General features: G+C 52.1%; 1 protein-coding gene across 3 annotated transcripts in view; it reads left to right on the top strand.

The window, feature by feature from the left end:
- The window catches only part of COL5A3 (collagen type V alpha 3 chain), a 44,689-nt gene extending 28,349 nt beyond the window's left edge, over window positions 1-16,340 (top strand). For 2 of the 3 annotated variants that reach the window (XM_061422072.1, XM_061422073.1), the window contains exons 41-67: window positions 58-111; window positions 1,181-1,288; window positions 1,383-1,490; window positions 1,583-1,636; window positions 2,283-2,336; window positions 2,965-3,072; window positions 3,149-3,202; window positions 3,541-3,594; window positions 3,695-3,748; window positions 3,881-3,934; window positions 4,721-4,828; window positions 5,485-5,538; window positions 5,714-5,767; window positions 6,039-6,092; window positions 6,335-6,388; window positions 7,085-7,192; window positions 7,369-7,422; window positions 8,094-8,147; window positions 8,344-8,451; window positions 8,718-8,771; window positions 8,855-8,890; window positions 9,298-9,351; window positions 9,887-10,094; window positions 10,179-10,291; window positions 12,671-12,739; window positions 14,992-15,231; window positions 15,329-16,340. In XM_061422072.1, the coding sequence (XP_061278056.1) occupies window positions 58-111; window positions 1,181-1,288; window positions 1,383-1,490; window positions 1,583-1,636; window positions 2,283-2,336; window positions 2,965-3,072; window positions 3,149-3,202; window positions 3,541-3,594; window positions 3,695-3,748; window positions 3,881-3,934; window positions 4,721-4,828; window positions 5,485-5,538; window positions 5,714-5,767; window positions 6,039-6,092; window positions 6,335-6,388; window positions 7,085-7,192; window positions 7,369-7,422; window positions 8,094-8,147; window positions 8,344-8,451; window positions 8,718-8,771; window positions 8,855-8,890; window positions 9,298-9,351; window positions 9,887-10,094; window positions 10,179-10,291; window positions 12,671-12,739; window positions 14,992-15,231; window positions 15,329-15,475 (2,271 nt within the window). In that variant the 3' untranslated portion in view covers window positions 15,476-16,340. The remainder of the gene's footprint in view (window positions 1-57; window positions 112-1,180; window positions 1,289-1,382; window positions 1,491-1,582; window positions 1,637-2,282; window positions 2,337-2,964; window positions 3,073-3,148; window positions 3,203-3,540; window positions 3,595-3,694; window positions 3,749-3,880; window positions 3,935-4,720; window positions 4,829-5,484; window positions 5,539-5,713; window positions 5,768-6,038; window positions 6,093-6,334; window positions 6,389-7,084; window positions 7,193-7,368; window positions 7,423-8,093; window positions 8,148-8,343; window positions 8,452-8,717; window positions 8,772-8,854; window positions 8,891-9,297; window positions 9,352-9,886; window positions 10,095-10,178; window positions 10,292-12,670; window positions 12,740-14,991; window positions 15,232-15,328) is intronic. The other variant, XM_061422074.1, reaches the window with a different exon arrangement.
- Window positions 16,341-16,713: the final 373 nt, after the last annotated feature.

The following is a 16,713-nucleotide window of genomic DNA, read 5'->3' as shown; positions in this document are numbered from 1 at the left end:
GGACTACCAGTGAATTACCTTTGGGGGTCTCTTGACTATGAATCATCTCCTCCTCAGGGACCGACTGGTTTAAAGGGTGACAAGGGCCCCCCAGGTCCTGTCGGTGCCAATGTAAGTGTAAATCCATCTGCTATGGCGGGTGGGCAGGGTGGAGGGGTCTCGAGATATCTGGGAAGCTGGGTATGGTCATGATCATGTTCAGCTATTTTGGGAGCCAAACAGGCTTGAGTCACACTCCTCTCTGCCACTCACTGGCCAGGCAGTCTCTCATTCCATCAGCCTCAGTTGGTTTGTCTGTAAAATAGTCCCATCTCTAGGTTGTAAACCTCAATGAGATGATCTGTCTGACACATACTTACTTGCATACCAGATCTCACCGTTTAAATGTGGGCCCTAGTTCCCTGACCAGGAATCAAACCTGTGCCCTCTCAATTGGAAGGGCAAAGTCTTAACCACTGGACCTCAGGGAAGTTGGACATGAGCCCCTTTAAAAACCTCCTTTCTTCTGGAGCTTACTACTATCTAGTCAAGAAGATAATGGATCAGCGGCGGTGAATGCCACAAAGCCAAATAATGCAAACTAGTGGGGAGCAGGGGAGAGCCCTTAAATAGTCTGGCCATGGGACTTTCCTGGAGGTGCAGCGGTTAAGGCTCCGTGCCTCCAATGCAGGGGGTGCTGGTTCAATCCCTTGTGGGTGAACTAAGATCCCATATGCCACCCTGAGGCACCAAAAAATAAATAAAAAAGCTGACTAGGGAAAGTCTCCTGAGAAGATGACATTTGAGCTGAGACCTGAGGAAAGAGCCATGTGGTTGGCTAGGAGAAGGGTGGAAGAGCATGTGCAAAGTCCTGAGGCTGGAGGAAGCAGTGAGGGGGGCCGTGTTGCTGGAGGGAAGTGAGTAGGAGGAGGTGAGGGCAGGGAGGAGATGGGGGCAGGTCGCGTAGGGCCTCATGAGTTGCCCGGAGAGCTTTTTTTCTCCAAATGAGGTGGGAGCCTTGGAGGGCTGCGGGGAGAGGAGTCACGTGCTCTGACTTGGCTGTTGATAGCGCCCTCTGGCTGCTGTGTGGGGAACGGCCTGGATTGGTGGTAACCACCTAACTCAGGCTGCTTACAAACCCTTCAATAAATGAGATCTACTGTTATTGCTATCATTCCTGACCCTCCACCCCTGTTTTCAGGGATCCCCTGGGGAGCGTGGTCCTGTAGGCCCAGCAGGGAGCATTGGGCTTCCTGGTCAAAGCGGAGGCCAAGGCCCCGTGGGCCCCACAGGCGAGAAGGGTTCCCCGGTAAGTTCCTGCCCCCTCCATTCATCCCCAAGAACCAGCCCTCCACATACCAGGACTGCATTTCTGCCCTGACTTTTTCTACTCCCCCTAACAGGGTGAACGTGGCGCCCCTGGCCCCACTGGTAAAGATGGGATCCCCGGGCCCCTGGGGCTTCGTGGGCCCCCTGGAGCTGCGGGGCCTTCTGGCGAGGAAGGGGACAAGGTGAGAGAGAGCTGAGGCAGAGGGAGGGGCTGGAGGAGGACAGGGGAAGAGGGAGGCTGGGTCGTCCCTCATCCTGTCTGCTTGCTTTGCAGGGAGAAGTGGGTGCCCCCGGTCACAAAGGCAGCAAAGGTGACAAGGGAGACGCGGTGAGTGGGGGACCCCAGAGAGGGAGCTGGTCTTTGGAGAGGGGTAAAAGGGGTATTGAGAGGATGGCAGGGGGGCGGGTCACGGGGTTTCCTGCCTTCTTGAGCCCCATCTTGACACTCAAGTAACAGAAGTCACTTAAGCTACCCAGAATAAAGGGGCCAACTGCGTTCCCAACTTCCCTCCAGGAATTCAGTCTCAGCACCCATCACCCGGAAGCCAGCTCAGTCCTGGGAAACTGATGGGACTTTGGGGCCAACGTTCTGATGGGCCAAGCTTATGAGAGATGCTGTGTCTGGTCCCAGGAGTTGGTGGCTAGGAAGACAGGGTTGTGGGGAGAGAAATGCAATTTTCTAGTGGGGTGGGGAGTGGACAGGGGTGCAGTGATTGATGTTGCTAGTGTTCCCCCTTCATCTTTTTCCAGTTTTTTAAAAAAATATTTATTTATTTGGCTACACTGGGTCTTAGTTGCTGCTTATGGGATCTTTGATCTTCGTTGTGGCCTGTGGGATCCAGTTCCCTGACCAGGGATCGAATCCTGACCCCCTTGGGAGTGCAGAGTCTTAGTCACTGGACGACCAGGGAAGTTCCCCACCTGCGACCTTAGTCTTAAACCTGAGGGTTTCTTGACTCTGTTCCCGCCTCCAGGGCCCGCCTGGACCAACAGGGATACGGGGTCTGGTGGGACACCCCGGCCCCCCGGTGAGTACTCCCAGCTTTGTGGTCCTCTGGATCCCTTATGGGAAGGGACAGTGTTCTCCACTGTGACTCAGGCCCCAGTTCAACCCTAACCCCTACCCTTTCGTGTCAATGCTCAATTCAAACTCACCCCAGAATCTGACTCAGTCTTGACCTTAACCCTCAAACTCTATCACAGCCCTAATTTTAATGCCCTAATTTTAATTGTGACCTTAACCTCAATCCCAACTCAGACCTTATCTTCACATCCAACATTAGCTGAACCTGACCCAGTCCTACCCTTGACCCCAGTCCAGACCCACCCTCCAATACTGACCCCAAACCTGAGCTCCAATTCTGAATTTACCTCGGACCTGAGGTCAAGCTCAACCCTACCTCTCAACCCCACTTGGACCTTAATTGACCTCAGCTTGACCCTGACTCACTTGAGATGACCAAGGCTCATCTCGAAACTTTGCTCAGTCCTGGATTTCATTCCTAAACCCTGACCCTTAACCTGCACCTTTAGACCCAACCCTGACCCTCCCCAAACTTCATTCCAACCTTGAACTTCCATCCTGACTTTGACCTTGAACCTAACTCCAACCCTTGACACAGACCCTAACTGTGTCCTGCCCTGTCCGCCTTCTAGGGAGCAGACGGGGCTCAGGGACGCCGGGGACCCCCAGGCCTCTTTGGGCAGAAAGGAGATGATGGAGTGAGAGGCTTCCCTGGCATGATTGGTCCTCCTGGCCTACAGGTGGGTGTCTGAGTTTGAGGGTATGGCCTCTGATCCTCCCCACTTTGTGCCCCAATTTTGCTTCTTTGCTCCACAGGGAATGCCAGGCCCTGCTGGAGAAAAGGGAGAAGTTGGAGATGTAGGGTCCATGGTATGAACTATGGGGGGAAATGGGAGGGGTGGTAGGGCAGGGTTGGCCATCAGATCAATTTGGGGGGTCATGGGGCACATGCGGGTCACCAATATCAAGGATGGTGTTTGTGGTTTGTTGTTCAGTCACTCAGTTGTGTTGGACTCTTTGTGACTCCATGGACTGCAGAACGCCAGGCTTCCCTGTCCTTCCCTGTCTCCCCGAGTTTGCTCAAACTCATGTCCATTGAGTCAGTGATGCCATCCAACCATCTCATCCTCTGTCGCTCCCTTCTCCTCTTGCTTGGAGCTTTTTGAGGGGCCATGAGGTCACTGGATGCTATTCTGACTGTCCCATAGGGTCCCCACGGAGCTCCAGGCCCTCGGGGCCCCCAGGGCCCCAGCGGATCAGAGGTAAGAACTGGGGGAGGGGGAGGGCCTCAGGACATCACTTTCCCAAGAAGGGGCTGTTGGAATCCCTCCATCCCACCTATACCCTTCGTTGTCTCTCCAGGGTCCTCCAGGGTTGCCTGGGGGAGTTGGTCAGCCTGGCGCTGTGGGTGAGAAGGTGAGAGAGAGAACAAGGGGGCTGCCCAGGGTCCAGGAGGCTCAATCAGTCCTGCCTGGTTTGGGGGAGTGGTGGTGGCAGTTCTGGCTGCCAGGAGGGGACCCCTCCTCACTTTCACTTTGCCTCCCGCAGGGTGAGCCAGGAGAGCCTGGAGACCCAGGACCCCCCGGGACCCCAGGCACCCCGGTGAGTGACTTTGTTCTGGGCCCCTGCACCCATCTCAGGGAATCCCTGACCCTTGGGCATCTTGGGCCCCCATGACCTCATGGACCCAGACCTACGGGCATCCCCAGTTATTTTGATGACAGAGACCTGAAAGGTATCAGGGTGGCTACATCAAGTTCTCTAGGTTGTGTACTGCACAAGGGTGCGTGGCTGAGGGGGCAGGTGGGGCTCAGATCTAAAGCACAAGCCCTGGCTTGAGGATGAGCTGCCCAGAGGGGATCCCTCTTTTTTCCTTTTAAAAATATTGATTCATTCACTTGTTTGGCTGTGTCCAGTGTTAGTTGGGACACATGGGAGCTTCGCTGGGCCATGTGGGATCTTTCCTTGGGGTGCACAGACTCTCTACTTGTGTCGCGAGAGTTCAATAGTTGTAGCATGTGGGCTTAGTTGCTCCACAGCGTGTGGGATCTTAGTTCCCCGACCAGGGATTGAACTTGTGTTCTCTGCATTGCAAGGCAGATTCTTAACTACTGGACCACTAGGGAGGTCCTGGGATCCCTTTTCTGATTCACCCCAGAGTGGCACATGGGCTAGCCCAAACTTGCCCATGACCTCTGGTCAACTGGATCACTGTGACCCCTGATTCCAGTAAATCCTAGATTCCTCTGACCCTTGGGCAGTCTAGGCTACTTTGACCCCTAACCCCAGGAAAGTCCCAAGCCATGCAGATTCCTGAGTTCAGGTATGCTAACCTTGACCCCTGGAGAGTCCAGGCTACTCTGACCTCTGACCTCTGTTTCTGCCAAGGGCCCCAGGGGAGAAGTTGGTGAAAAGGGGGATACAGGCCCATCTGGGGCTGCTGGACCCCCAGGCAAGAAAGGACCCCCTGGAGAGGATGGAGCAAAGGGGAATGTGGTGAGTCCTGGGGCACATGAAGGCCGTGACCCAGGGAGGGGCACATGTGTCAACTCGAACCTGCTCCTCAACTTCCAGCCAGGGGTCCTGTGTGCTGATTCCACAAGCAACCCAGAACGTGGCCAAATGATTGAATGAAAGAATGAATCAGTGTAAACATACAGTGGTAATCGGTCATAGCAGCAGGGGAAACTTGCTTCCACATAGAGTCATTCTAACAGTGCTGGAAAAGTCAAAGTTGAAACTGATGAGGGATCAGGGTTGGCTGATTGGGATTTGCCATCAAAGCAGAGGTTGAGCCCCTCCTGCCATGGTGATGGTCCTCTGGGTGGGGAGGGAGGGCGGTGAGGAGCTTCAGAGTCTGAGGGACCTTGATTTGAATTTCAGCACCCCACCCCTTACCGGGTCCCCTCTCTGATTTTTATCTGTGAGTCCCTAGCTGGGAGGATGCAGTGAAATGATTCATGGAACATTTTTAGCTCCCATTAAACACCAGAATGTTCCTTCTAGCAGGGCTGGGGTTTTGTGTTTTCTTCACCAATGTATCCCCAGCAACCAGAACTGTGTCTGAGGACAGCTGAATGAATGAATAAATGAATGGATGGATGAATGCTCCATCATTCAGAGATATGATTTTTCATCATTATGTGTTCCAGGGCCCCACAGGCCTCCCAGGAGACCTAGGCCCCCCCGGAGACCCTGGAGTTTCGGTGAGTGTGACCCCCTCTTCCTCAAAAGCCCAGCATATTCCCTATTCTGTCCCCAATCTCATCACAAACCTGAGCAAGGTCGATGAAGCAAAAAACCTCCACTTGCCTCCAAGCATCACCCCAACATTCTGCTGTGTCCTCACGACCCCTCCCAACTTCATTTCCCCTACCACAGGGTCAAGATGGCCCCCCAGGGGAGAAGGGAAACCCTGGAGATGTGGGGGGACCGGTGAGTAGGGGAACAGAGGAGGTGGTGCCTAAAGAGGGGTGTTGGGGCAGGTGAGTGGGTGAATTGAGGGCCAGGAGAATGGGTTAATGAGGTCCCCAGGGCCCCCAGGGATGCATCTGCTTTGTACCATGAATGTGAGCAGCTTGAAGGAGGAGGCAGGGGGAGGGAGGGCTGGCTGGTGCTGGGGTGATGTTTGGGGAAGGCTGTCTTCCCATCAAAGGCATCCTGAAACTGTCATCCTTGACTCCCTTGCTGGTTACAATCTCTATAGGGTCCACCTGGCGCTTCTGGGGAGCCTGGCGCCCCTGGGCCTCCTGGTAAAAGGGTGAGTGATGACACACCACCCCCGGCTCTAACTTGGTTCCACTCACTCTCATAGGCCCCCCCTTACCTTCACAAGCCCCCCTCATACCTAGAGGCCCCCACTCATCCCTACAAGCCCTCCACTCACCATCACAAACCCCTACTCAGCTCACAGCCCTCTACTCAGCTCACAGGCCCCTACTCAGCTCACAGCCCTCTACTCAGCTCACAGCCCTCTACTCACACTTTCTACTCACCCCTCAGGGTCCTTCTGGTCGCATGGGTCAAGAAGGTAGAGAAGGAGAGAAAGGTGCCAAGGTGAGTTCCCCCTGGCCAAGAGAGGGGTTCTTTTATTTTTGGCTGCGTTGGGTCTTCATTGCTGTGTGTGGGCTTTCTCTAAATTGCAGCAAGTGGGGGCTACTCTCTAGCTGTGGTGCTCGGGCTTAGTTGCCCTGCAGCATGTGGGATCTCCCCAGAGCAAGGATCAAACCCGTGTCCCCTGCATTGGTGGAGAAGGCAATGGCAGCTCTCTCCAGCACTCTTGCCTGGAAAATCCCATGGACGGAGGAGCCTGGTAGGCTGCAGTCCATGGGGTCGCTAAGAGTCAGACACGACTGAGTGACTTCAATTTCACTTTTCACTTTCATGCATTGGAGAAGGAGGTGGCAACCCCTCCTATGTTCTTGCCTGGAGAATCCCAGGGACAGAGGAGCCTGGTGGGCTCCGTCTATGGGGTCGCACAGAGTCGGACATGACTGAAGCGACTTAGCAGCAGCAGCAGCCCCTGCATTGGCAGGTGGATTCTTAACCACTGGACCACCAGGGAAGTCCCAGGGAGCGGTCCTTGTCCTGACCCATTGGTCAATAGTTGGGCCAGCAGAATGGGGAGGGACCTGTGACCACCACAGTTGCCCCAATTTCTCCCCGCTCCCTGATGGTTCCTGGCTGGAGGGTCAGGAGGCAGGCTCCCCCTGATTCTCTCTGCCTCCTCCCTTCCACCTTGCTCCTTTTCAGGGGGAACCAGGTCCTGATGGACCCCCAGGGAGGACAGGCCCAGTAGGGGCTCGAGGGCCCCCTGGACGTGTTGGACCTGAGGGTCTTCGTGGGATCCCTGGACCTGTGGTGAGTGGACTGAGAATAGGGATGGGGTTGGGGGGTGGGATCAGGCCCTGCCTGTCTGCTCGCTTCTTGTAATTTGTCATCACAGTTGGGAGGAGCTGACCCTGGTTGGGGTGGGAGGGGGGCGCCACACATGAGTTCTGGCAGGGTGCAGCCCCTCATGTTCTATTTTGCCCTAGGGCGAACCAGGCCTCCTGGGACCTCCTGGACTGTTAGGCCCTCCTGGTCCCCTGGTAAGAGACTTCTTCATCCCTGGGGTCCCTGCACTGAGACTCACACTGGACATCTATCCAGTGACCATCTAGTGACCTTGGGTTCTGATAGTGCAGACTGACCCCTCACTGACTATCCTTCTGATGGTCCACCCTGACCATCTATACTAACCATCTCTTCAGATCACTCATCTTGGCGGTCTACACTGACCAAACCGACCATCTATCTTAACAGTCTTCACTGACTACCCACACCGATGTTGACTACAGATCATTTATCTCGACCATCCTCCAAAAACCCCTCCCTTCATCTCTCATCAGCTCTCTTCTCTCCTGACCACCCCCATGACCACTTCCCTGGTAATTCGATTCGAAATCTAGGTAATTTCCCATTTGACCATCCTCCAGTCACTCACATGAGGCTTTCTGTTTGAGACTTACCAACTGACCCTAGGGCTTCCCGGGTAGCTGAAACAGTGAAGAATCTGCCTGCAATGCAGGAGACCTGGGTCCAGTCCCTGGGTTGGGAAGATCTCCTGGAGGAGGGCATGGCAATCCATTCCAGTATTCTTGCTTAGAGAATCCCATGGACAGAGGAGCCTGGTGGGCTACAGTTCATAGGGTTGCAAAGAGTCAGACACCACTGAGTGACTAACACTTTCTCTTTCAACTGATCCTAACTCTCCTTCCAGGGGCCCTCTGGCCTACCAGGGCTGAAGGGAGATGCTGGCCCCAAGGGAGAAAAGGTAAGGATGCCTCTTTTTATTCTTCTTCTTCCCCAGCTACCTCCCTCTCCTCCACCTTTACTTCTCTCTGTAGCCAGAAGGCTAGGAGATTGGGGTCTCCTCTGCTCCCAAACTCACTACCCCAAGGCTGGAAGGGAACAGTCTGTCAATTCCCTGCCCCCATTCTTCCCCGACATGTGTCTCTCATATCCTCCAGGGCCACATTGGATTAATTGGTCTTGTCGGCCCCCCTGGGGAGGTTGGTGAGAAAGGGGATCAGGGGTTGCCAGGAGTGCAAGGCTCCCCTGGCCTCCAGGGAGAACCGGTGAGTGTTCGTCATGCCCCAAGAGGGAAGATTGTGTTTTAGGGGGATGGGAAAGCAGAAGTGGGGCTTGTTTGGGTGTGGGGGATTAGGAAGCCTGGGTCTTGAACAATAGGGATTGTGTCTGAAGGAAATGGGGGGCTCTATCTGGGGGACTTGAAGGTTGTGACTGGGGTTGAGGGTCTTCTTTTGAGGAGACTTGTCTGGGGGATGTGTCTGGACCATAAGGATGAACCCCATCAGTGATGATTCTGATGCCCTTTCCCCAGGGTTCTCCTGGCCCCATTGGCTCTCTGGGCCACCCTGGGCCCCAAGGCGTGGTGGTGAGTATGAGGGGTTTGTAGGGGTGGGGGAGTCACCCTGTTGGGCCAGCCAGGAGTCCAAGCCCCCTGTCTCTACCCCACAGGGTCCTCCAGGACAGAAAGGCTCAAAGGGGTCCCCGGTAAGTAGTCACTGCTCCCTTGGGCTCTCACCTCCCAACCCCTCAGCCCCCTTCCCTGTACCAGAACCCTCAATGCCTTTGGGTTCATTCGTTTATTTATTCAGTCAGTCAGGCATTTGATTATGTCTTCAACACTTACCATTGTATTTTATAAAATCTAAGATTTCATCCGTTGTAAGATGCACCATTGTTTTATGAACTGCTACAGAAGAAGACAGTTCTGCCAAGTTAATGATGACTTGTCATAGATGTTAAGATGCTGATTTCAGAGATGTTCAAATATGGAAAGAAAATTTGCATTTTATGCTTGGGGCTGAAAATTGCATGTCCTTCCTCCAGTTGTGTGTGTGTTGGCAGGCAGGGGTCTCCATAGACAGAGTTCACACCCAAGTGACTTCTCCCTATAGGGATCCCAAGGTCCTCGTGGAGACGCTGGCCCCCCAGGTCCTCCTGGTCCCCCGGTAAGTTCCCCATGGGGCTCTGTCCGAGTGTCTCCCCTGGTCCCTCAGTGACTAGAAGTGGGCGGAGCACACACCACGTGTTCGGGGATTGCAGGTGGGAAGGGAGGTGGCTCAAAAGCTGAAGGAGGATCTGGGCTGTGTGTAGAGGGGCTTGGGGGGACCTCCATGGGGGCTCTGATTGGATTTTGTCTGTCCATCTCTCTGGCCTTTCTCTGTCTCTACCTCAAAACGTTGTTTCACTATTTTATCTTTCTTTTTGTCTTCTGGGTCTCTCTCTGTCTCTCTCCTTTGCCTGACTGTGGTTCTGGCTCTTTTTTTTCCTCTCTCCACTTCCCATCTCTGAGCCTTTCTGTCCCTCTCCTTCCTGTGTCTCCCTCCGTCTCTGACTGTCCATGTCCCCGGTTCCTGTCTGTATCTCTCCTTACTCTCCACACCCCTGTGTCTTTCTGCCTCCCACATCTCTCATTTCTGCCTGTCTCTCTCCTTGTCTCTTCCTCTTGCCGTCCTCCTCTCCTCCATCCCCACCTATGCCCAGGGTCCCTCTGCGGAGCTGCACGGGCTGCGCCGGCGCCGACGTTCCCTGCTAGGCTTGGGAACCCCGGAGGGCGGCCTGGAGGAGGTGCTGGCCTCGATGGCGTCGCTGAGCTTCGAGTTAGAGCAGCTGCGGCGCCCTCCCGGCACGGCTGAGCGCCCGGGCCTCGTGTGCAAAGAGTTGCACCGCAGCCATCCGCATCTGCCAGATGGTGAGGTCTCGTCCCTCCCCCCGGAGGGCGGGGAGACGTGGGATCCAGCCCCCGGTTTATCTTCTCCCACTGGCTCTGCGGCAGGGGAATACTGGATTGATCCCAATCAAGGCTGCGCGCGGGATGCCCTCAGGGTTTTCTGTAACTTCACGGCAGGAGGAGAAACCTGCCTCTACCCAGACAAGAAGTTTGAGACCGTGAGTACCTGAGTAGGGGGCTGGGAGGGGTTGGTGGAAGGAGGGACTTCGAAAATATCTCATTCATACCTCACCGCTCCCCAACCCTCCCCCCTCCCCGCCCCACCAGGAGTTGATTGGGATTTTATTTTTCCTTCAACCGACGTCTATTGAGCACCTTCTGTCGTCTATTGAGCACCTTCTGTATGCCAAAGTCCTTGAAATGCTGCGGCTACAGCAGATAATCTAAAACAAACAAACCAAACAAACTAAAAAAAACAAACCCTTCTTTGCTTCATTTTGTTTTATGGAGCTTATTTTCTGTGGGGAAAGACAGATAAGAAAAAATAGTAAGGAAATCAATAATAGTGGTGAACCTTGAAACAATAGGATATATGTGCCAGCCCTAAGAACTCAGCTGCATTAACTTACTGAGTCCCAGCCACCGATGCGGTCATTTTATTATTATCCCTAAAATAGATAACCAACAAGAACCTATTGTAAAGCTCATGGAACTATACTCAATATCTTGTAATAATTTATAAGGGGAAAAAGGGTTTCCCTGGTGGTTCAGTGGCAAAGAATCCACCTGCTAAGCAGGAGATCTGAGTCAGATCCTTGGGTCAGGAAGATCCCCTAGAGAAAGAAATGACAACCCACTCTGGTATTCTTGCCTGGGAAGTCCCACGAACAGAGAAGCCTGGTGGGCTGCAGTCCATAGGGCTGCAAAAGAGTTGGACACAACTGAGAGACTAAACAACACCAACATCAGGGCAAAGAATCTGAAAGAAAAAAAAAGATATATATGTATAATGGAATCACTTTGCTGTACACCTCAACTAACACAACATTGGAAATCAGCTCTGTTTCAATTAAAAAAATAACAATTCTGTTATCATCCCCCAGATAGGGAAACTGAGGCATGGAGAAGGACAAGATTACCCATGACCACCTGGCCCTTGTCTCAGCCCTTAACCACCCATCTACACTGCCTCCTAACCTGCTCTCTTATAGGTCCCATGGGTTAACTGCCCTCCACCTGGTCCCCCAGAAATCCTGGGGTTCTCCATCAGGGAGTCTAACAGTCTCTGACACTAAGAACCAGGCTTAGCTGTAGAGAGCAGTGGGTGAGCAGTGAGCCTCTGGACCCTGGACTGCTTCGGTTGGAATCCAGATCTGTTATCTCAGTTTTTTCATCTGTAAAGTGGGGGCTTAAGAAAGTATCTACCTGATAGGGTAGTTGTGCAGTCATGTTACCAGTACACATATCAGATGACACTGATACACTGACTGTGTGCAGTGCTGGGGTGGCTCAGATGGTAAAGAATCTGCCTGCAATACAGGAGACCCAGGTTTGATCCCTGGTTTGGGAAGATCCCTGCAGAAGGAGATGGCTACCCACTCCAGTATTCTTGCCTGGAGAATTCCATGGACAGTCAGGAGCCTGGCGGGCTACTGTCCATGGAGTTGCAAAGAGTCGGACACGACTGAATCACTTGACTAACACTTTTTGTTAATGTCTCTACTGCCGGTAAACCACTTAGTGAGCACAGGGCCTGCAAAAGTGCACAGTGATGTTCTTCTTTTAATTAATTTATTTTTTGGCTGCACTGGGTCTTCGTTGCTGTGTGTGGGCTTTCTGTAGTTGTGGTGAGCAGGAGCTACTCTTTGCTGTGGTGCACAGGCTTCCCGTTGCAGTGGCTTCTCTTTTTGAGGAGCATGGGCTCTAGGCGCACAGACTCAGTAGTTGTGGCCCACAGGCCCATTAGTTTGGCACACAGGCTTTGTTGCTCTGCGGCATGTGGCATCTTCCCAGACCAGGGACTGAACCCGTATCCCCTGCATTGGCAGGTGGATTCTTAACCACTAGACCACTAGGGAACTCCCAAGGGGTGTGTTGTTAAAACATCACCATTGGACACCCAAGGCTCCGATCCACAGGGCCTTCAGGGAGACAGTGTAGGGCAGACTCCTGGGAGTTACCTCACCTCAGGGGAGAGGTAGGAGCCGGAGCATTTATCCACCAGCTCTTGTCAATCATCAGTGGAGGCACCCTCAGAAGTCAGAAACCCCCAGCCTCTTGGATCTATCCTGGGTACCAGCCAAGCCCAGTCCCACAGCCAGAGAATAACCTAAGAGTTCCTGATATTTATAGTCAGCAGATTTCTTTTTATTCATTTAGCTGCACTGGATCTTAGTTGCAGCATGTGAGATCTAGTTCTCTGACCAGGGATTGAACCCAAGCCTCCTGCATTGGGAGTACGGCGCCTTAGCCTCTGGGCCACCGGGGAAGTCCCCTACAGTCCGTAGCTTTCAGTGTGGGGTGGTAAATGCAAAATTGACACGTTGCCAGCCCCCCCACCCCAGGGCACCTGTTACACCCTTCCCTCTGTCCCCCAGGTGAAACTGGCCTCTTGGTCCAAAGAAAAGCCAGGTGGCTGGTATAGCACATTCCGTCGAGGGAAAAAGGTGAGTTACCTGCAAAGCCAGGGTGGGGATGGTATAAAAATTGGTGTAAACCAGCATGGGAATTGGAGGAGGCGAGATGAACAGGATAGCCTCACCTCTGCCTTTATGCTGATCATAGGCTTGTGGGGGAGGGGGGAGGGGGCAGCATCAGATGTGTGATGTGGGGGGAAACACAGGACATGGTGGTGATCTACAGGCAGTGCTGGAAGGACCTGAAGGCTTCCTGAGGGAAGTCACAGCTCAGCTGAGGTCTAAGGAATTAACTGGTTTGCAAGTTTGGGAGGACACGGAACGGTGTTCCGAAGAGATGGAACAGCATACACAAAGTCCCAGAGTCAAGAGAAAGCCTGGTAAATTAAAAGAAGAAAAAGCGACTTGCTCTGTTGTAGAGAGAGTGAGGGGGAATGTGGTAGAGAAGAGGTTGGGCAGGTAGGTGAGAGCTAAGACCACCTCCTCAGAAAGACCTATGGGCAGTAGGGAGCCATGGAATGTGTTTAAGTGAGAGGGACTGAGATTCAATCTCTATGATAGGAAAATGCCTCTGGGCTGCTGGTGGTGGCTGTGGGGAAACTGGAGGCTGGGAGACCCAGGAGGAGACTGATGTGTTGGTTTAGAAAGGCAAGGAAGGGAAGAGGCTGGAGCTAGGGGAATGGGGGATGAAGAGGAAGGAATGGCTTAGAACGTTATCTAAGAGGGCAAGTCCATAGGACCTAGTTAATTGATGAGATGGCAAGTCAATAGGACCTATCAATAGTAATTGATGAGATGAGTAATTGATGAGATGGAGGGGAGGAAAAGAAAGAGAGATGATGCCCAGGTTCCTGGTTTGAAGAACAGTCTAGTGAGATTCTGAGATATATAAGTGGGAAGAGGATCAGGTTTATGCAGTGGTGGGAGATCTTGGGTCCATTTGGGATTTGTTTATGTAACATATTTATGTATGCTAAGCACTGGGAACATAGCAGCAAAGGAAACACAGTTCCTGACTTCCTGAAGTTAATATTCTATTGGGAATGGGACCAAGGAAGCAGACAGAGAATAGCCAAGGAAACAAAGCTACCATATAATGTCAAGTGGTGTATGGGTTTGGGCTCCCCTAAAACAGACCTGAGACTCAATTGCAAGGGGTTTATCTGTGATGTGAGTCCAGAAAACATCAATCAGGAAATGTGAAATGATACAGGGAAGAGAAGGAAGCCAAAAAAGATGTGTTACCGGGCTAGTTATCTCAAGCCAGTGATAACTTAATACTATATTTTATGTAGCCCAATATATCCAAAATATTGTCATATCAATATAAAGATTACTGAAGCATTTTCAACTTTTTCCCTGTGAGTTCTTCAGAGTCTGGTGCATATTTTATATTTATAGCACATCATAATTTTGATACTAAATTTCCTTGGAAAGACTTAGACTGCATAAAACCTGCAGTTGAAAAAGCAGATTTGCATCTTCAAGTTGTTCCAAACCTCAGTTTTCTGATAAATGGATTGAGGCTCAGTTGTTCATTATAAATTAAATAAAGTTAGACATTTTTTAATTAAATAATTTAAATAGATGGACCCATAGAGGTTATCATATTATGTGTAGTAAGTCAGAAAAGGCAAATATCGGATGATACTACTTACATGTGGAAGCTAAAATATGACACAAAAGAACTTATTTACAAAACAGAAATAGACTCACAGACATAGAAAACCAACTTATGGTTACCAGAAAGGAAAGGGAGAAAGGGATCTATTAGAAGTTTGGAATTAACATATACACACTATACACTACTATGTATAAAATAAACGAGGACCTACTGTATAGCACAGGGAACTATATATTCAGTATCTTGTAGTAAACTGTAATCGAAAAGAATATGAAAAAGAATATATATATGTAATATCTGTGTGTATATCTATATACATATAACTAAATCACTTTGCTATAAGCCTGAAACTAACACAGCATTGTAAATCAACTATACTTCAATTTTTTAAGAAATGAGTGCCAAAAAAATTTTAAAATTTAACTGAAATTGTGAAAAGTTTCTCAATCTCACCAGCCACCATTCAAGTGCTCAATGGCCACACAGGCCTAGGGGCTTGCAGGAGAACCAGGGATGATCAGATGGCTGGTGGGGCCGCCAAAGAGGAAGTCATGGCAGCAGGGGCAGGTCGGCAGTGGATAGAGATCCTGGGAGGTGGGTACCTCGGAAAGAGTCGAGGCAAGGACACATCCTCAGCTCCTCTTTGTCCCACCTCCAGTTCTCCTACGTGGATGCCGATGGGGCCGCAGTGAGCGTGGTACAGCTGACCTTCCTGAAGTTGCTGAGTGCCACGGCCCGCCAGAGCTTCACATTCACCTGCCAGAACTCGGCCGCCTGGCTGGACGAAGCTGCAGGTGACCACAGCCGCTCTGCCCGTTTCCTCGGGGCCAATGGGGAGGAGGTATCCTTCAACCAGATGGCAGCCGCCACCATCACAGTCCCCTACGATGGCTGCAGGGTAAGGAAGAGGGCAGGGACTGGCCAGATTGGGGAGGGGAGCCTGTGATTACTCCCCTCCCCCTGACTTACCCACCATCCGTGTCTTCCCGTGTCAGCTCCGGAAGGGACAGTCGAAGACCCTCTTTGAGTTCAGCTCCTCCCGAGTGGGATTTCTGCCCCTGTTGGATGTGGCAGCTGCTGACTTTGGCCAGACGAACCAGAAGTTTGGGTTTGAACTGGGCCCTGTCTGCTTTAGCAGCTGAGAGCTTCCGGGGCTGGGAGGGACAATGAGGGAGCCCCCAAGACGGGCCATATTTGGTGCTGAGGCTTTGAAGCCGTCATATTTATCGTCTCCTGTGACTGCGTGGAGCCAGGAAACGGTCTGCTCATCATGGTCAAACAATATTCCTTCTCCGTTCCAGGGGGTCTGGGGGCTGGACTACCCTGGTCCATGGGTCCCGTTTCTCTGCACTGCGCCCCGGCTGGCATAACTGTAGTCTGGCTCTTTCTCCCCTCGGTGCCCACCCATCACTCATCTCCCTCCCCTGAGCTCCCCCACCCCAGCAATGAACTTCTGACTCAGAGCTGATGAATGCCCCCACCCACACCTGCCTCCCACCCCCTCAGTCAGTGCTCTCAACACCCTTTGGTGCTACCTTCCCCATAGTTAAGCACTGGATGTCTCCTGAACCCAGACTGGGATCCCTTTGCTCATTTCTTCTTTTCAGGTGGGTTCGCAGTGAAGGGACTGATGTCAGACTACAGAGGGAAGTGGGACTTCCCTGGACTGAGCTGCGTACTCTTTCTGCTGCCTCAGCCCAGCTCTGAATACTGTCTCCCTCCATGCCTCCCCAAATACACCTTGCCATGCCAGGTGGCGTGGGGACCAAACTGGTGGGGTTGGGGGGAAACCAGGATTCTAATGGTGCTGCCCTATTTATACCTGGGTCTATATTAAAAGGGAGAATCCCCTCTGTTGTATATTTAATCTGCTTCCTCCTTAGGGAAGGCTGGGATATGATGAGAGAAACCCCCATCCCCCCACCCTAACTCCCCCATACCACCACCTGCCCCAGGCCATAGGGCATAATTGGCATCTCAAGTCTGAGAATAAATCAGTGAACTGTGTCCTGTCTGTGTCTTTCTTTCTTTTTACTTTTTTATTTGCTTATTTTTAGTTTTGGCTGCCCTGGGTCTTCATTGCTGTGCTCAGCCTTACTCTAATTGTAGTGAGCAGGGGCTACTCTCTAGCCGTGGTCCCGAGCTTCTCATCGCAGTGGCTTCTCTTATTTCAGAGCATGGACTTTAGCACACACGGGTTCAGTAGTTTCGGCTCCTGGGCTCTAGAGTGTGAGAGCGTGGGCTCAGTGGTTGTGGTGCACGGGCTTAGTTGGCCTGAGTCATATGGAATTTTCCCAGACCAGAGACAGAACCCATGTTCCCTGTATTGCAAGGCAGATTCTTAACCACTGGACCACCAGGGAAGTTCCTTGTCTGTGTC

This window comes from Bos javanicus, chromosome 7 (genome assembly GCF_032452875.1).
Source record: "Bos javanicus breed banteng chromosome 7, ARS-OSU_banteng_1.0, whole genome shotgun sequence".
NCBI lineage: Eukaryota > Metazoa > Chordata > Mammalia > Artiodactyla > Bovidae > Bos > Bos javanicus.
Note: the sequence above shows the minus strand (reverse complement) of the source record. Positions and strands in the feature narration are given on the sequence as shown.